The sequence below is a fragment of the Melopsittacus undulatus genome, chromosome 5 (assembly GCF_012275295.1).
Source record: "Melopsittacus undulatus isolate bMelUnd1 chromosome 5, bMelUnd1.mat.Z, whole genome shotgun sequence".
Taxonomy (NCBI): domain Eukaryota; kingdom Metazoa; phylum Chordata; class Aves; order Psittaciformes; family Psittaculidae; genus Melopsittacus; species Melopsittacus undulatus.
Window position 1 is genome coordinate 76,182,306 of NC_047531.1, and position 17,352 is coordinate 76,199,657.

Consider the following 17,352-nt stretch of genomic DNA (forward strand, 5'->3'; position numbering starts at 1 on the left):
CCTTGACCTTAGCTGGTATCCCTCCTCTTGGATATCTTGATGTTCATTATAACTTCTCGTAGCCAAAACGTAAATCCTTTCTTTAGCAGTATCACCAATGCATTATTTAACTGCTTCTTCTCTCTGTCTCTGGTTCTCTAATTTGCATCACAATCCTATCATCCATATTTTCTCTCCAGATTCATTAAAAAAATGAGGTTTCATCTTTTGAGAATAGTGTATAGATACCTCCCCACATTTTTTTCATGCCTGCTTTTGTATGTACATAGAACCTTGCAGAACAAGTTTGTGGTCCTAAAAACAGGAGTATGGACAATATGCAAGCATTTTCAAACTGTTGATTTGAGGTGCTCCACTTTTAACATTTCTAAATTAAAGTATCCCAAAGGGAATCAATCTGCAAAAGGGCACTAGGATGAATCAGACTCAACAGACACACCGGAAATGTTAGGCAAAGAATATGTTATATACAGGAAAGTATAGTTACTATTTTTTCTAATATTGTTGTAAGTCACATGTAAGTGTAACAGAACACATACAGCAAGGCAGATTTAGGGTTGTTCTAAATCCGTAACACTGAATGCATCCCTGATCTATTTAAGCAGCATGTGGAGAAATTATGAATTACTATGCAGCATCCATGTATCCTAAGTAGCGATGCAAACTACATTATGGCTGTGAAACAGTGCAATGAGCCTACTTTCTCTGGGAATTGCCCCAATCACACAAAGACATTATTTCTTCCTCAGCAGATTGTGGCCTGAATTTATCTGACTGATGCAATGGTGGACATGATTTCAACCACCACATTTCTTTCTCCCTTCCTCTTATCATGGTTTTTCCTTTGACAGCTGAATATGCATTAAAAACTAAACAAACAAAAACAACCCCAAACCCATGACATTTCTACCTAGCTGCACTTCCAGCAGTTCTGCAGAATGCAGTCTATGCTGACAGCTGTGCAAGTGCAAAGGAGAAAGGAGGCACAGGAAACCAAGTTCTGCTGATGCTACTTAACAGTACTCAGCTTCTCCATTAGCCTCCTGGTAGGCATGGCTCTGCATGTAGAACAGATGAAGGAGCATGTAGGGTTGCCAGATCTCCAACTCAGCTGAAAGCTGACAGGTGAGAGTCTACTTCCTGAGTCATGATACAGGTCGGATATCCATGAAATAAGGAGGAGCTGTCACCACACGAGGCTGCAGCTTTGGTGCAGCACCCAGAAAAGGCAATGCCATTGCCTTTGCTTGCTCCAGATGCCCATGTTCCAGCAGAGCCTTAAGCCATGGAGCAGCAGCATGACTGCAGTCATCCAACAGCAGAAAGTGACACCAAGGACATTTGACTGAGTCTTGAGCTCAGGAGTAATGGTCGTTTCATTTTTGTTCAATGTGAAAGGTTACTTTGATGGAAGCATCAGATGTCTTGTTGGCCCTTCCTTGTGCTGTAGGAAGCAGGCTATTTGTTCACACTTAAAGTAAAACCTTACCAGCCTCCTTCAAACAGAAGCATAAATTGGAGAAGAAGAAAAAATGAAATGGAATAAGGCAACAGATGGTGTTAACTTAGGAAAGAGGAACAGAATGGTTAGAGACCCTTGCCTGCATTCATGTAAGTTATGTTACTGCCCTTAACATTTACTTCCTCTCTACCATGCAGTTGACAAATCATGGGGTCAAGTAAGAAACAAGTGTCTGGTAAAAAGACAGATTTGTTCCTTCGGTACACAAATATTGGATTTATTTCTGATACTATACTCACAAAAGTGAGGCAAATCTAAATAAGTAATAAACCAGAAAACATCTTCAGCTGTTGCACTCCAATTAGCAGTTTCCAGACCTCTTACTGAGCAAGTTGGATCCAGTTCCATCAACCGAAAAACCTTATTACTCTGATCCAGATACTGATCCATGCACCACTGCAGATTTAGGGGGTGCTGTTCCAGAGGGAGTGACACTGCACTGCATTGTTTTGGTGGGGAGAAACCTTACTGCTTATGGTGACAAGCAAGACACATGAGCAAGGGTGTGGAGAAAGGGATCGTCAAGGGAGGTGTTTTGAAAAAGCAAAATTGGGCTTGCCTGTATATTTGCTCATAAGCATAGCATGCTTGACAAGGGTATACTGAAGAGGCAAAGGTGTCTGATTTAACACTGGGCTTATGCTGTTCTCAGTGCTCAGTCCTATCATAATGTGTAGTTCCAGAAAAAGCATTGCATGGAAGAGAAGACGGTCTATCTGTACCCATCCACTGTAACTGTTAGAGTTAACCATAACGGTTAATTGTGGTTGGAAGATATGAAAAAGCAGTAGCATTTTACAGCATTTCTAGCCTCACTAGCAGTATCTGCTCCCCATTTTCAGCACTCTCACAGCCTCCCTATGTTCCCTCTGAATTATCAGAGATTTAACAAGTGTCTTTTCCACTCCCCACTTTGACTGATCTTTCTAACTAGGAACACTGAACAAACACATCTGAGAAACAGCCTGGCAGCAGCAAGCAACCTTGGTTCACTGCATGCAGGGCATGGAAAATGCTCTGCTCTCCCAGGGACAAGGTGAAAGCTACAACCAGTGACTCAGCATTAGCCCAGTAACGCCTCTCCAGGGAATCTGAGACAACCCCTCCAAGCATTCCTGCCTATTTCCTGCACACAAAGGGATCAGACAACAACACTCCTTGTAACAATTCCCTGTCTCTAACAAATATACTGCTCCCATCAGCTAATGATTGAACAGTGCTGTCAAGCTTTGACTTGTGATGCACATCTATGGACACATCCAGGGTGAAGCCAACACTGAAAATTGTGGTTTTTTGTCTATCAGCTGTGCTCTGTGCCATGCAGACACAGCATTTCATTAAGCACAGGGTAATAGCTTGACTCCCTTAGGGACCTGCTGCTGGAAAATAGAACATCTCATAAGTAGGCAAGGTCACGATGCACCACGCATTCCTCAATGCACAGGTTCATTTTGGAGTCGATGGTGAGATAATTGAGTATCTCTTCATTATACATTTCATATTAACACAATAAGGTATCTTCATGTAAGATTAATTTTACAAGATCTGAGGAAGGAGCATTATATTACATTTCAATGCCATCTGTTCAGCTACTCCAAAAGCGGTGGAAGAATTCCAATTTACGTCCAAATAATTTTTTATATTTTACTCTTTATGTTGGATGCAGAATTTGAAAAATTCCATGTATTAAACATCCGAAAAGCACAAACTTTACACCACATCACCCTTTTGTAACTTACAGGTGCTTTTTTATTTAACGGGAGCCATCTTCCAGCACATTCACATGTACACGAACAAGACAGTTCATAAATGTGACACCCCAAAGTTTAAAGCCCTGTAGATATAAACCCCTATATAGAGATGTATGAAGAGAGATCAAAAATTATAGGCAATTTCTTTCAACATGTTAAGTACTACGAAAAATCAGGAGACCTGAGAGCAGCTTACCTGTAGAACCTAAGCATCATGCAGTGCAACTTTGGCCAATCTACTCCTTTAATTTTTTTTAATCCCAAATACTATTTTTATCTGTTTGTTTAGGAATTTGGAAGCTGGGAACCTGTTTTTCTCTACTGCTCTGGTTCTTGGAATACTCTTTTTCTGGGTGTGAAAATGAGAAATTGCAGAGTATAATACTGGGTCAAAGCATAATGGAAAAGAAGAAAGTTACTTTCAAGTTGCATGTGTAATCAGTCAGTAGAGATTACATATGGTAGAATATGAAAGTAAAAATAAAGTATGTTCTCCTAAAACCAGATACAAATACTGTATTGCATTAAATCTAACAGCTCATGGGGGAAAAGAGTAATTATGCAGGACAGGTGAGAAATTATATATGTACACATGAGGAAAAGAAGGGATTTTATTCTGAGTATTCCTGTGCTTACTCAAATATATATATTCTTAATCAGAGATCAGGAATAGCAGAAGCAAATATTGCCTTAAGACTTGGAAAAACCTTTTGCTGCATTTTATTTGTTATATAGCTCAGGGATTGCTCAAACTGAAGTGTGCAAACCCAACTGTAAATCAAAGCATAGCCTCTGGATTGTGAATGACTGATGGTGTGGCTTAAAGACATACAGCAAACTTAATTGGAAATAATCTGCAAAAATATTAAGAGTAATGCTCCTTTCCCTCTTCACTTGACATGAAATTACAGCTACTGGAATTAACAGTTTCACATCTAGCAAAAATACAAAGGCTGTCAACATTTTCACATGGAAATAACCATTGAAGAGTTAGGGTTTTGCCTTATGAAGTATTTTCTGCTTCAGTTTGAAAATATCAGAGCCAAAGAACACCTTCTTCCTTGAGGTGACCAGAATGAGTTGTGAGCATTTTCTCTTTTCAAGGCTGTAGCAACCTAACTTAAAAGAGACTTGTCACCTTCTTTTGTTCATCTGAAACATGTTGAAGCAGGTTGTCAAAGGTTCAAGGAGAGGTTTCAGGTCATATTTGCTGTTGGCATGTCTAAACCTGCTGAGACATGCTAGGGAAAAAAGGGTGCGCCTAGTATAGCTGCAACAATAAAACAGCTACTAGGGAACCTCATCTAGAGCTAACAGTAGCACTAAGCTGGGCTGGCCAACTGAAGAGATAAGCCAGCAATATGCAAACAAAGCTTACTGAAGTCCTAAAATATAGTTAGGTTTGTTATTTTCTTAGTGGTTAAAAAAATGGTGGCAGGGGGGCAAAAAAACATGCAAACACATCACATGTGGGAGTTTGTTCTTTGATGATGAAAACCATTACCCAGAAGCTTCAGTGATGAAGGCTGTAAAAACAGTTGAAAAATGTTCACTGAAAGGAAAAGTAATGTAAACCAGCACATTTGACAGACTTGCAAAAAGCAACCAATGTGATGGTTTCCTTTTATATTACTCACAAATTTCCCTGAACACGAAAATAACCAGCCCTTCTGCTGAAAACACCCAGAAAAAAAAAAAACCCAAACAAAAATCAAACTGTTGCTGGACATACTTCAGATTTTTTAGTTTGATGCTTCAGAACATTAGGAGGAAAAATGTATGCCTTCTCCCAGACCTACTTATCTCTAAGTTATCTATAAACCTATTTTACTCCACTAGAAGTAAGAGAATTACTTTCCCAGTCAAGTCTTGTTCAAAGTTTTAGATCAATACTCTAAAAATACACTGACATTTCTCAGATTAATTCCAAGTAATTTCTTGCCTACTAGGGCCAGATCTGTCCTGTCCCCTCATTTCACATCAGCTATATACAATTTCACACTAGCAGTAAGCATTAGCTTGAAGTCTGGAACTTGTCATAACTGGAGGTGTCTAAGCAAGTTCATGACCCCATCAGTGTCCTAAGCTCCTGAGGGCCTTGAGATCCTCAGGCCAAATCCACTCTAGATAACTTGTCTGGCAGTTTCTCCTTACAAATCTTTACATTAAATACAACAAAGGGTTTTGACACCAGAGATATGGATTTCCTCACCAGGGCGGCACCCTAAAAGCTTAACAGAAACAAGGCACATGGGTGGAGGTCGTACAGGTCTGTTCTTCAACTCACAGGTCTGTCTTAGCCTTTGTGTTCTGCTTCGAGAAGCTTTGGAAAACACCCTTTTCAAATGCAGCAGTATTTTACCACTTCTGAAGTAAGGTTAAACTGGAGCTGACATCGACATCAGAAGATGGCAGATGCCCTACTACACTGCAGCAGTGCCCAGCCTAATATGCATTGCCACTAGGCTTTGTCTTATGAAATTAATTTAATGCCCCAATAAGGGCAAGGAGTAGGGTATGATGGGCTCAGCTTTATTTTTGGATACTGATGTTCCAATATTAACTTTTGAACATGGGGGAAGGAAAAGAGTCCATGAAATCAAAATGCTGCTCTTGTGGCAAAAAGGAATTTGCTAAGTGAATGTGCTTTTGAAAAAAAATAATTCTCAACAAACAGCAAAGAAAAAAGGAAGACAAACTTACATCACTGCAGCATAAAATACTGGATCACCTACCAAAAGCAGGTGGATCCAGGTTCATTCATGTAGTTTTGCTTTATACACAACAGAAATATACAATGGTTACAGCAGAACTGATTATAAAATAAATCCTTTGCTTCAGCCAGCTCAATGGATTTCACCTTAGACTCTAGAATACGTAATAGAAACTTACCTTGCATTTCAACATGTTGGCCACTCTCTCTTGCATTGATTGTCCAGCCTTTGGTCTGACAAGTATATAAACCGCTTTCACATCAGGGCTGGAGCGCAGAAGCTTTTCCATCAGTACTTTGCCCATGAAACCTGTAGCTCCTGTGATAAGAACGTTCTTTCCATTGTAATAAGCTGAGACTGAAGACATGGTGCTGATTTGTTCTGTCCTTCCTTTAACTTCCTGCACAAGGTACCTGGAAAGGTGCAGAAATAGAGCTTTAAAGGCTTCTGAGTTAAGACATGGATCAGTCATTAGAGAGCTATGTCTGAGCTAACCTTTGTGTGTGGCAGCTCACGTTAGTTCAGTCAGTTGCAATTTTAAAGATGATTTTTTAAGAAAAACCTACAAAAATTAAACAGGTTAATCTGAGTAGCTTAAAAAAAATCAAGCTCAGCCTTATCCTCCATATTATACTATAGCTGCAGCCAGCAGTCACAATTTGGAACACAGCTTGTGCTGTCAAAGGCTCCTAGCAGTAAATGCTCACTGCAGTGCTGAACAGCATCTCTCCTACACTGTGAAGTGGTGGCACTCATAAAGATATGCAGTTCTCCATGCAACATAAAGAACAGATCTCACAAACACTGCAGGTGCAAATGCTCTATTTCCCCCTTTAATTCCACTGTGCCAAGCTGTTGCATTCCTGGTCAGCCACCACTCAGCAAAGCGCTCAGCCTTTTCTTGTTTTAGCTTGGAATAAAACCATGCAGAAAGCTCTTCTTCACAGCAGGTACAGTGCAATGACATTGCTCTGCAAGACTGCCATATGATGCTCCTGTGTGTAGGTCATTATCCATTACTGGCTGTTAAGGCCAAAATTCATTCCTCTTAACTCTAAGGAGTATAGATGTCATATATCTGTATGTCTCTGGAGAGCTTAAGCTGCCTGAACAGCCCTTTAGAGATCCACTGACTATATAAGGGGGCTGACTAGACAAGGTTCCCGCATGAAGTGTCCCAGTTAAGTATTTTAATTAGATACAATGGTTTTGGGCCTACATGTCCCCAGCCATCCCAATCCAAACTCTAAGTTGATTAAATGACAAGCAAGGATGGGTTGAATCCAGCCTCAGAATAGGCTCTCTCCCTATTAGACTAACCGAAAGAAAAAAACTACTCCTATCTTTGTAGTGCTGCAGATCACAACATGCACAAACCACTTACATTGCAAGGAAAAGGCTTGTGAAAAACACAACTAACTGTTTTGAAAAAGGCCTGTTCAATTCGAAACAAAACCAAAGAAATGCTGTTCATTGAGTATTCCAGAACCAGAACAATGATCTTCAGGTACCCCAGAAAAAAACTCTTCCTCATGCAGAAGCTTCACATGCAGTCAGCTATTTCAAGTTTCTCAACATGACATCAGCCAACTATATGCTAATAAAATGCAAATACATCAAAACAGAAATACAGCATTTGCTGCGTTTTTGCATTCTTCCAAGACTCCCTGTTCTCACCAACCCTTTTGCATTTCTGAAATCTATCATTCAGAAACAGTTGAAGTGGCCTAACTTAGAGCAAAATTTGCAAGCCTTCACACACAATCATCTTATGTACTGAGTCCTTGACTTGGACCAACACAAATTAACAACACCGAACAGTCTGAAGTACCATGGGAACCTTGGCTATGTGTGATGGTAGGTGAAATTCCCTTCACTGCATGGGACCACAAGGGAAACATAGCTTGTCCCACAGCCTATGCCTTCCTTAGGATGGACTGAGGTATCTTACCTACAAAAATGGGCCACCATCTATGTGTATCAACAGTAGCACCACAAATCAACTCTTAAAATGTGTACTGTGTTCCTTGCACTACTCAGGAATATACTTAGCTGGACTGCAAGCCCCAGTCACAACAGTGAAAAGTGATCCACACAGTGTAAATGCACTGTTATTAGCTGGGTCTACAGCAGATGCATCTCCCCACACCTGACTTTGCATTCCTACCAATCTGCCAGTTTTCACAATCACTGTACTGCTGCATGGAAACATTAAATGTGTGTTTCTAATGGGCACAGATACATAAACCAGGGACTCACACCCAGCAAAATATTCCCAGTGCTGGGTGGGACTGCCTTACATAGCATCAACCCAATGAAAATAACCACGTTTTCTGATCCATAATGAATCATCAGGTGTGCCATCCAATTGGGAAAGTGGGTCAAGCAGAGTAACTTCTGAGGAACCCTATTTTACAAACTAATAGCTGTGAATATTCTGGTTCAGTATTAGGGTATTAGCCTACTTTAGATATGGCCTATATTACCATTTAAATGAACATAGCGGGCACATCTTGGCTTATTAAAAACCTGTTCTTATTAAAGAGATGGCCACTTGGGAAGTTAAACAAACAGGTTAAACTGTTAGATAATTAACTTATTTATAACAAAATGTCATATCTCACTCAGGTTTGGAAAAACAGTGATACTGGAAGACAGGAATTTGCAGAAAGCAGAGGTTTGTGAAAGGATGCACGAGTACCAAAGTAGATACTAATGTAGCCAGATGAAGACAGATGTGACAAAAGACTTAATAAATATGGTACAGCACATTCTCTGCAAAGAAGAAAAATTAATGGAGAAGTCCTTAGTCATTAAAGGCCATACAAAGTCTACTGAACAGAAGGAAACAAAGAGATGAAATAAAAGACTACTTCCAGTCACTGTATACTTGCTTTGGACTCGTTCACAGGTTATATCCACCTAACCCCTCCTAATATTCTGCTAGAAAAAATCATATATTTTTAAAGTACTTTGCACCATAAACTTGTGAGATTACAACAGTGCTTAACAGGAATTACTCTCCTGCCCACACTTCAGTAGTGGAGAACATTTCCAACCTGTATCACTAAACATTAGTGTTTTGCATTATAGTTGTAGACTACTGCAAAAATAACTGTTTAGATTTCCAAATGCGGGCATCAGTTTATTATGTCATTTCATTTTTTCTCTCTTTCCCTCTTTTTTTACTATTTTTTTATTTTTTTATTATTTTGTTTCTCTGTTTGAGTTATCTGAATGGGGCTTCATTTGGTTTGGCCAGATGTTCAATGCCTACTAGAATAGTGACAAAAAAACCCCAATTGTATCTCCTAAACCATTCTGGTATGATGCCAATAGAAACACCAAACACAGGTACAGAAAAACTGAACTTCTAAGGCAATCTGCCTCATCCACAGTAAAAGACCATGAGGATGGAAATAGTGTTTTTGTCTCCTTGCAGTACATTTTCCCTTTCCTTACTTAACTTTAGAAGAATACACAATAATCTTGCATCCATCTGATGCTATGCTAATTATCAGCAAAGAAAATCTGTGTATTTATTTAATGTGCATAAATTGTTGTTTTGAGGCCATGACACAAAAGCTACAAGGCTGCAATCTGCTATGTTCAGGCAGATGCCTGTATCTCCACCGTTCAAGCAAATTTCAAGAGGCTTTTATTAGGGTCCAAACTCAGAAGCAGATTCCAACTTTTATTCAGGAATATGAAGATAGTTTCCTTTCTACTTAGTCTTGACCTGACTTCAGAACCATCTGGGGGGTTTATATTTTTAAGAGTGTAATTTTATAACAGGATTTATTCTTCTGTATTTTAATTGATATTGCCTGGCTGTTGCAAATAAAGTACTGAAGAAGTTATGAACATTTTAAGGAACCATAGGATTTCTAGGATTAAAGGGTGTGATCCAAGTAATGCCTGTTGACTTGACCCCTTAGATGTCTACTTGAAAATACAGAGAACAAGATGCATACCTTTCTTTTTACACTAAATCAAATGAAAAAGAATTGTTTCCTGCAGGTTATATTTTGCTTTTCCTTTTAAGGAATAAACAGTTAATACAGGGCACGAATCATTTCCCAGTAAACTAAGCTGCAACGGATTCAGTGCCTGGAAAGAGAAAAATCTTAAAAGTCTGAACCACAGTCAGCAGTTGCAGTTAGTTGATCCTCACTGAGGCAAGGAAGGAAAAAGACTATTTCAATTCCTGAGGTTCCTGTCTCTTCCAAATCAGACTGGAGGTGCAAAAGCCCCTGAATTGTGGAGAAAAGCCCACAAAATGGCTTCTTGAAGCCTAATTCAAAAGAATAATTACAGGCAACTCTGATGGTTTAGGCACTAATCAGAGCAGGAAGGTAATCACTAATGCCACCTGAATTACTGAGTGCAGCATCTTTGCAGCTCTATACTCTCTGATGCTGACTCATCTCTAACCAGAGCATGAAAAAAACACCTTTTGGACAGACAGCCAGGAATCACACTGAGCATCTCTGCAGACACAAGTACACAAGCTGCTTTAAGGGTAAAGCTCTGCTACTGATGCCTGTCACAGTCTCCTCTGCATCAGACATAAAGGACAATCTATATTGCTGCATTACAAATGAAGCCATGATTTTGTGCAGGGGCATGTGCCAAAGGACAAGCAAAGGGAAAAGTGGGAATCCTACCAAGCTAATACTTCCCCCTTGAAAAATAAAACTCTCATATCCTCAGTAGAAAAGGAAAGCTTTCCCCAACAAGAGCAGATACAACTGAGTTAATATTTAACAGAACAATTAATATCCTGTCCTCACTTCCACATACTTCAATGATGCCAAATCTGCATTCTGATTACAATGGTGTAATGCCGAGAGTTAGCCTGCTACCAAAGTCATAGCAATGGGAAGACAACCCCAAAGAATGTATTTGAACCTCTCTGACTACTGCTACTGCTGCTGCCCAGAGCAGGTCCATGGTGGCAGGGTGCTAAGAAGAGAAAGCAAAACAGAACAAAAGCAGTGAAGAATGGGTGAACTGGAACAGGTTAATGTTTTACTATGGTTTCAACAGCTATTAAGATTTCCATGCCCTACTCAACTAGGACAGTGTCCATTTTAGAAGCTTATCTGTTGAAATATATTTGTCTTTTCAACATTATATATATATATGTATATAGAATCATAGAATCATAGAATCATAGAATAGTTAGGATTGGAAAGGACCTCAAGATCACCTAGTTCCAACCCCCCTGCCATGGGCAGGGACACCTCACACTAAACCATATCTCCCAAGGCTTCATCCAACCTGGTCTTGAACACTGCCAGGGATGGAGCATTCACTACCTCCCTGGGCAACCCATTCCAGTACCTCACCACCCTAACAGTAAATACATATTTAGTTATGTGCAAGAACAAAGAACTGTTTGCCTGCAAATATATATCTGGATTCATGAATGGCCTCTGGCATTTCTTTTTATTTAGCATGGTTTTAATGAGTTTTCTCATGTCTCATGCATTTTCATAACTTTATGCTGGGATGCAATTTCTGTAAATAAGAGGGCTAGAGTGTTCAGATGAGCCTTTTAGATGGCATATTAAACGTAAGTAACCAGCTTCCACTAAAACTGCAATTAATGACAAATAACATCTTTTCAAACAAAGCTACAGACAGCAAGAATCCTTTAAGACAAAATAATTTTTGTCCATTTTCTGAATATAAACTTTAAACCTTGGTTACAAAAGTCCAATCACACATAAGACAGTTTCCTCTAATCAGTATTCTGAAGGAGTCATAATTAACCTGTGACATGCAGAGAAAGAAAAATTCCTCTGTCACTTTAGAGAACATGTACAGCTGAGGTCAGAAGCAGCAATATAAAGTGGTCACAGACTGTTTCAATCTCATCAGTTTGCTTCCTCAGTCTATTAATTATTTTATGAGTTTTAAATGAGCTGAGCACTGGGGATGCCTACAATGTATCTTCATATAATTATCTTCTTCTATTTTTTTGTACCAGGATGCGTGACAGATACTTACACAAACCATGCACGTGATTACAATGCATAAAAGCAATTCTTCCTAATACGTGTTCTTTGCCTGAAAGCATTCGCATATAACTTGTTGCTAATTAATCATCAGCAAGTAATTAATCCCACGACTATGACTGTAGAAGGAACAACCTGATCTTTTCACTTTGGTGGCTATCTGAAGTAGACACTTGAACAACAAGCAGCTTTCCTTCAATGCTAATGCACATAACAACCATTGTATAGTTTGAAGCGCACCAGTATAATCCAAGGAGAGCATGCAGATGAATGAAGAGGCAGGAATAGTGTTAAAATTTCAACACCTGCATACCATCTCCTATTGATGATGGTATTAAAAAATTCATTCTGAAAAATTCATTCTGAAAGAAAGCAACTTTTAAACCTTCTGATTCCTATATTAACAGAATGCTCCATCCTATGCATAAAGAATCAAAATTAAAAAGACAAAGAAATGTGCAATAAGCACCTACATGTTTCATTTACATGCTGGCACTAGAAACATGGGCAACCATGAATTCACAGTGATTCTCCCAGGTGTACACAGGTGCATTAGCTCTACATGCTCTGCCATTTGAGATGGTTTATATCAACGTCAAAGTTTTGTTAAGCACCAGGCTCTGCTTCAGAGATTTCACAGATTATTTTTAGTCCCAGGACATCTGGAAGTAATAGAGCATGCTGTGCCCTTAGAGCCACAGAGCAGCATCCCACACCATGCATGCTACCAATAGCTGAAGCAGTGACTTGCTTTTTATCATAGTAACTCCTGGCTTCTCAGTGACACTGGAAGGAAGCGTATATTACTCGGTTCCATTTATTTGATTTACAGGGCCAAACTCACAATCAGGGTAGCTCCAGTACAATGACTAAAGTTTCAGATGGGATTAACATGAATTAGCTTACATTTAAGACTTCATATTTAAAATATTTTATGAATTTTCAGTCATTAACAACAGCCACTCAGGACGGAAAAGGGCTGTAGTTCCACACTGCACAACGTTTTTAACAACAGTGCTGCTAACATGAGCAAACAGCACCAATTGAAGTTACATAGTTAATTTTTATAGATGTTCAGGCACATGAAGTTTTGTGCAGTATATGATGCTTGGGAAGAGGCAGAGAGATTTTACTGATGGCAGAAAATGAAGCAAAGAGGATGCTAAAATGGCTGATCTAGGGGCAAATTAAAAGACCCTTATGGTTTGTTAAACTTCCATAGTTATTTAATAGCACTAACAACCCAACAACAACAACAAACCGGCAATGACAAACATTGTCTCAGTGACAGAATTAAAAGGAAGATCATAATCCATCCTTTGTACAAGCACTATAGATGCTAATACAGCACAAAGAAATAAAATCCTGTGATTCAAAGATGGGCTCATTTACAGCCAGACTGAGCTCCTGATGATAATCCTCTTCATAGAGAGATTTTGCTCCAAACAATTTACACCAAACATAAATATTTCTGCTAGAAGTCAGAAGGTTAAATCACTTTTCTGCAGCTAATCTATTTCAAAAACTTCGCTTGCCAACAGTACTGACTCAATTTTGTAACAGTGTATCCAAGTAGCAACAAGCAAGGAGAAACTCTGTTGCTCCCGGAAACCCTTCATGACTTGAAAAATGACACCAGTTTTGCAATCCGTTTCAATTTATAACAGTTAAATCTAAAGAGACAGTGCAGTTGACAGCATAATTAAGAGCTAGAGACAATGAGCAGCATGTACAGCCAAATCCTGCAAATTGCTGAATGTTACATGACATGTGGGCAGAAGCTTTCGATCCTTTGGAAACCACTGGGAGCCATGGCTTCTGGGATAGAGATCTGCCCACAAAACACAACCCAGATGTAGGGCAAAAGCTAGAATTTCAAGATTTGGTCATCACTTAAGCATTACGTGTACAGCTTCACAGACTGACTCTCCTAATTAGTCTAAACAGTTTGATCACCATTAAGAATCAGTGAAGGCCAAATGAAGCACAAGGGCACTGGTACAACACAACCCAGGAAGAGACGCTTGATATTTTTATTGAAACTTGTCAGTCTGTCTCAGTCTCACTGTTCTCTCTAAAAAAATGATGAAAATAAGCTGTAAGTGTTTTATAGCTAAGATGGGGCAACTGTGTAAGGACATACCTCTGTGTGTGATACAGGATTTTAAAGATTAAATATTTCTCTTCATCTCAAATATGGATGCATTCTACCTTACCCCTATTTAATTAGTCACTGGTAAGAACAGTAGCTCCCAGAGACATCAAAGGAGCAGCTTCTGTGAGCTCCTTTCTGTATCACAGAGGTCAGCATCTGTACCCACTCTCCCTCTTTTTTAGCAGCGCTCACTCAGAGTTAGTTGTTGCAAAGACATCGAGCGGGTTGCAGGATCAAAGCTTAGGTGCTGGCATAGAAGAGTTTTCACTTTGCCTCAGCATAATTAAATGCAGACATCCTACATCAGAGCATTTCTGCAGGCAATCCTTCCCCCTTCTTTTCCAAGAGTTCACTTTTCAGGGCCATTATCACCTTGCTTTTTTCCCTTTAGCTGTGATTGGGACCTCTATCACCAGCAGCTCTCTCCCAGACTCCTAAATCAGAACACTTGCCATTGCACACCAATCACACTGCTGAATCCCCCTGTGATAACAGGTTGCTCTGGCACATTTATTTTCTTTTAGAGATCTTAGTTGATAACTTTGTTATTAGCATCCAGCATGTCTCAGCACAGAATTGGAAGATTATCTTTTTCCACACTGACACTACCATTTACAGCATTTGTGTGAAGAGATGGATTTGGAGACATGAAGTTGGGTGGGAATGTTGACCTGCTGGAGGATAGGAAGGCTCTGCAGAGGGATCTGGACAGGCTGGATCGATGGGCTGTGGCCAGTGGCATGAGGTTCAACAAGGCGAAGTGCCAGGTCCTGTACTTTCCCTTACTGTCACAACAGTCCTATGCAATGCTGCAGGCTTGGGAAGAGTGGCTGGAGTATATTGAATACAACCTACCAGGACACAGTCAAAGTGAAGACCTCTTAATGACCACGTTTTAAAAAAATTAACACTTATCTAAACCACTACATTCCTATTGTTACAACTTGTTTTACAGATATGTCCAGGGAAAGCTGTAAATAGAAAACAGGAGAAGCTTTGTACTCCTGTGCAGATTATCAGAATACATAAGTATCTTTTGTTTATACTAAATCAAAAGCAAAATAGTTAATAATTGACTGAATAACAGTAGAAGAGAGAAAGAAGAAGGAGAGAAGGGGAGAAAGAAGAAGGGGAGAAAGAAGAAGGGGAAAGCTGTAGGATTCAAACAGACACATTTAACCTTTCCAGCTTCTGACAACCTCAGAATTCCCCATTCAATCTGTCTGGATTTCCCAGGCATTCAGGCTTTTACTGAAGAAGCAATGTGTATGCATGTATTTGTGTACTACATGCACACATGCATAGAAAACCATTTTTAGGCTCCAGACACAACAATCTGTTAACTGCTTTTTTCCTCAGTCAACCATTTTTGCACCATCAGTACCACAGCTATCTTTTACATGGTAGTGGCTACAGAATACTTCTTACTGTAAAGTTTTATGAGCTACAACAGCAAATATCCCTGTTCCTCCATCTTTCCATAAGGTCTAAATTTGCTAATACCTTTCCTATAAGACAGAGGAAACTACTTATCAGCTGAGAAGCTCCTGACATGTTGTCAGTGAAACCTCTTGATGAGCTCAGATAATACAGTAGCATAGTGTATGCTGCTTAACAGAAAAATGTGGTGACTATACCAAGTCTAGCAGTCCTGTGACAGCAAGCTAAAATGAAATTTCACACTTCAGATCTCAGATCTAACAGAGTGGAAAAAACTACCTGCTGTGTTTGGGCTCAGATTTAAGGTTATTTCATTAACTGTAATTATTTTTCTTTCCAATAGAAAGCCAAGCTCAGCAGTCTGAGCATTATCATATTCAAGTTTCATTAAGAAGTGCAGCCTAGAACACTCCTTTTGCCTTGGTTGGGGCTGAAAGATAAAAATGCTTGGAATATTTCCCACCAAGAGAAGTCTTCTTAAAAGGATGACTACATGGATATAAGAGTCTATACTATCAATTTCATAGCAAAACATATATAAACACAGATATATGTTTTCAAAATCAAACATATAGTAATTATATTGACCTTGATACTGAAATCTCAAAGCATCATTGTCAATGGAAATATCACAGTTTTGACTTCTAAACCTCCTCATCACATCAAAGCTCAGACAGGCTGAATACAAACAAAAGGTTGGTTGGTTGGGTTTGGTTTTTTTGTTTCGTCATTTCTCCTACATTTCTCTATTGTTTACACTTAGAGATGAAACACCTGGCAATCCATCAGGCACAGCAGCAGTCTCACAAGCTCTGTCCAGCTACTGAACTAGGACAGAAGTTATCCAGGCTTTTATTATGCAAAAATTCCCTGTCAAGCAAAGTTCTTAGCAGACAGAGCAGGATAAAGCTTTTTAGGAACAGCAAAAAAAATGCAGTCAAAGCGTATTTTGTTCCAGGAAGTCCACAGGGAATTTTATGCTGCTTAGTGCATGCTGCTAGCTGCAGCAAGCCAGAAAATCAGCACCAGTGACCAGTTCTGCAATAATTCCCTGTATCCCCTGTTTTGTTAAGGACACTTCTGGCACTACCCAAATCAGAACTGTGATACACTGACATATTTGCTGCAGCATCAGGGTGTATATGCTAAGATAGCTACAGCAGCAGAGCTGCAGCAGTACCAATTTGGCAGGTTGAAGCCCTGACCTGACTCTTGCTGTGCAAATGTGATCAACTGACAAATATCCCATTCTTCATTTGGAAATGTACAGAAACCACAGTGAGGAGAACCTAGCGGGCCACTTCCTCTGAGGACCCGTGCTCAGAGTGTTGGGAGGGGGAGTATAGAACTTGACTGCTTCTAAAGAGGATGAGGAAATGCAGTGGCAAAATAATTTAGACTATATATAATGTAGAAAAAATATAAAGCATACTAGTTCTTGAGACAGAATTCAGTGAAACAGAAGGCACTTCAGAGAGATTCAGTGGTGATTCAGATTCAGCCTCCCATTTACACCTCACCGATCCTCACTTTTCCCCTGCTTTGTCTAACTGTCTCTGTGGGGATGAACTCCAACCTCACCGCTCCTCACTTTTCCCCTGCTTTGTCTAACTGTCTCTGTGGGGATGAACTCCAAACCTCGTTAATCCTTCATCTGTTGCTTCAAGCAAGACAAGAGAAGCATGGAGTTACAATGCACAGCTGACTCCTGCTGCTCCTCCCAGGTCTGTAGCATAGCTTGGGGTCA

At 39.6% G+C, this 17,352-nt stretch overlaps 1 protein-coding gene across 1 annotated transcript in view; it reads right to left on the reverse strand.

The window, feature by feature from the left end:
* FAR2 (fatty acyl-CoA reductase 2) overlaps positions 1-6,393 on the reverse strand; it is a 78,461-nt gene extending 72,068 nt beyond the window's left edge. The window contains exon 1 of the mRNA XM_005147974.3: positions 6,166-6,393. Coding sequence (XP_005148031.1) covers positions 6,166-6,354 — 189 coding nt within the window. The 5' untranslated portion in view covers positions 6,355-6,393. The remainder of the gene's footprint in view (positions 1-6,165) is intronic.
* Positions 6,394-17,352: the final 10,959 nt, after the last annotated feature.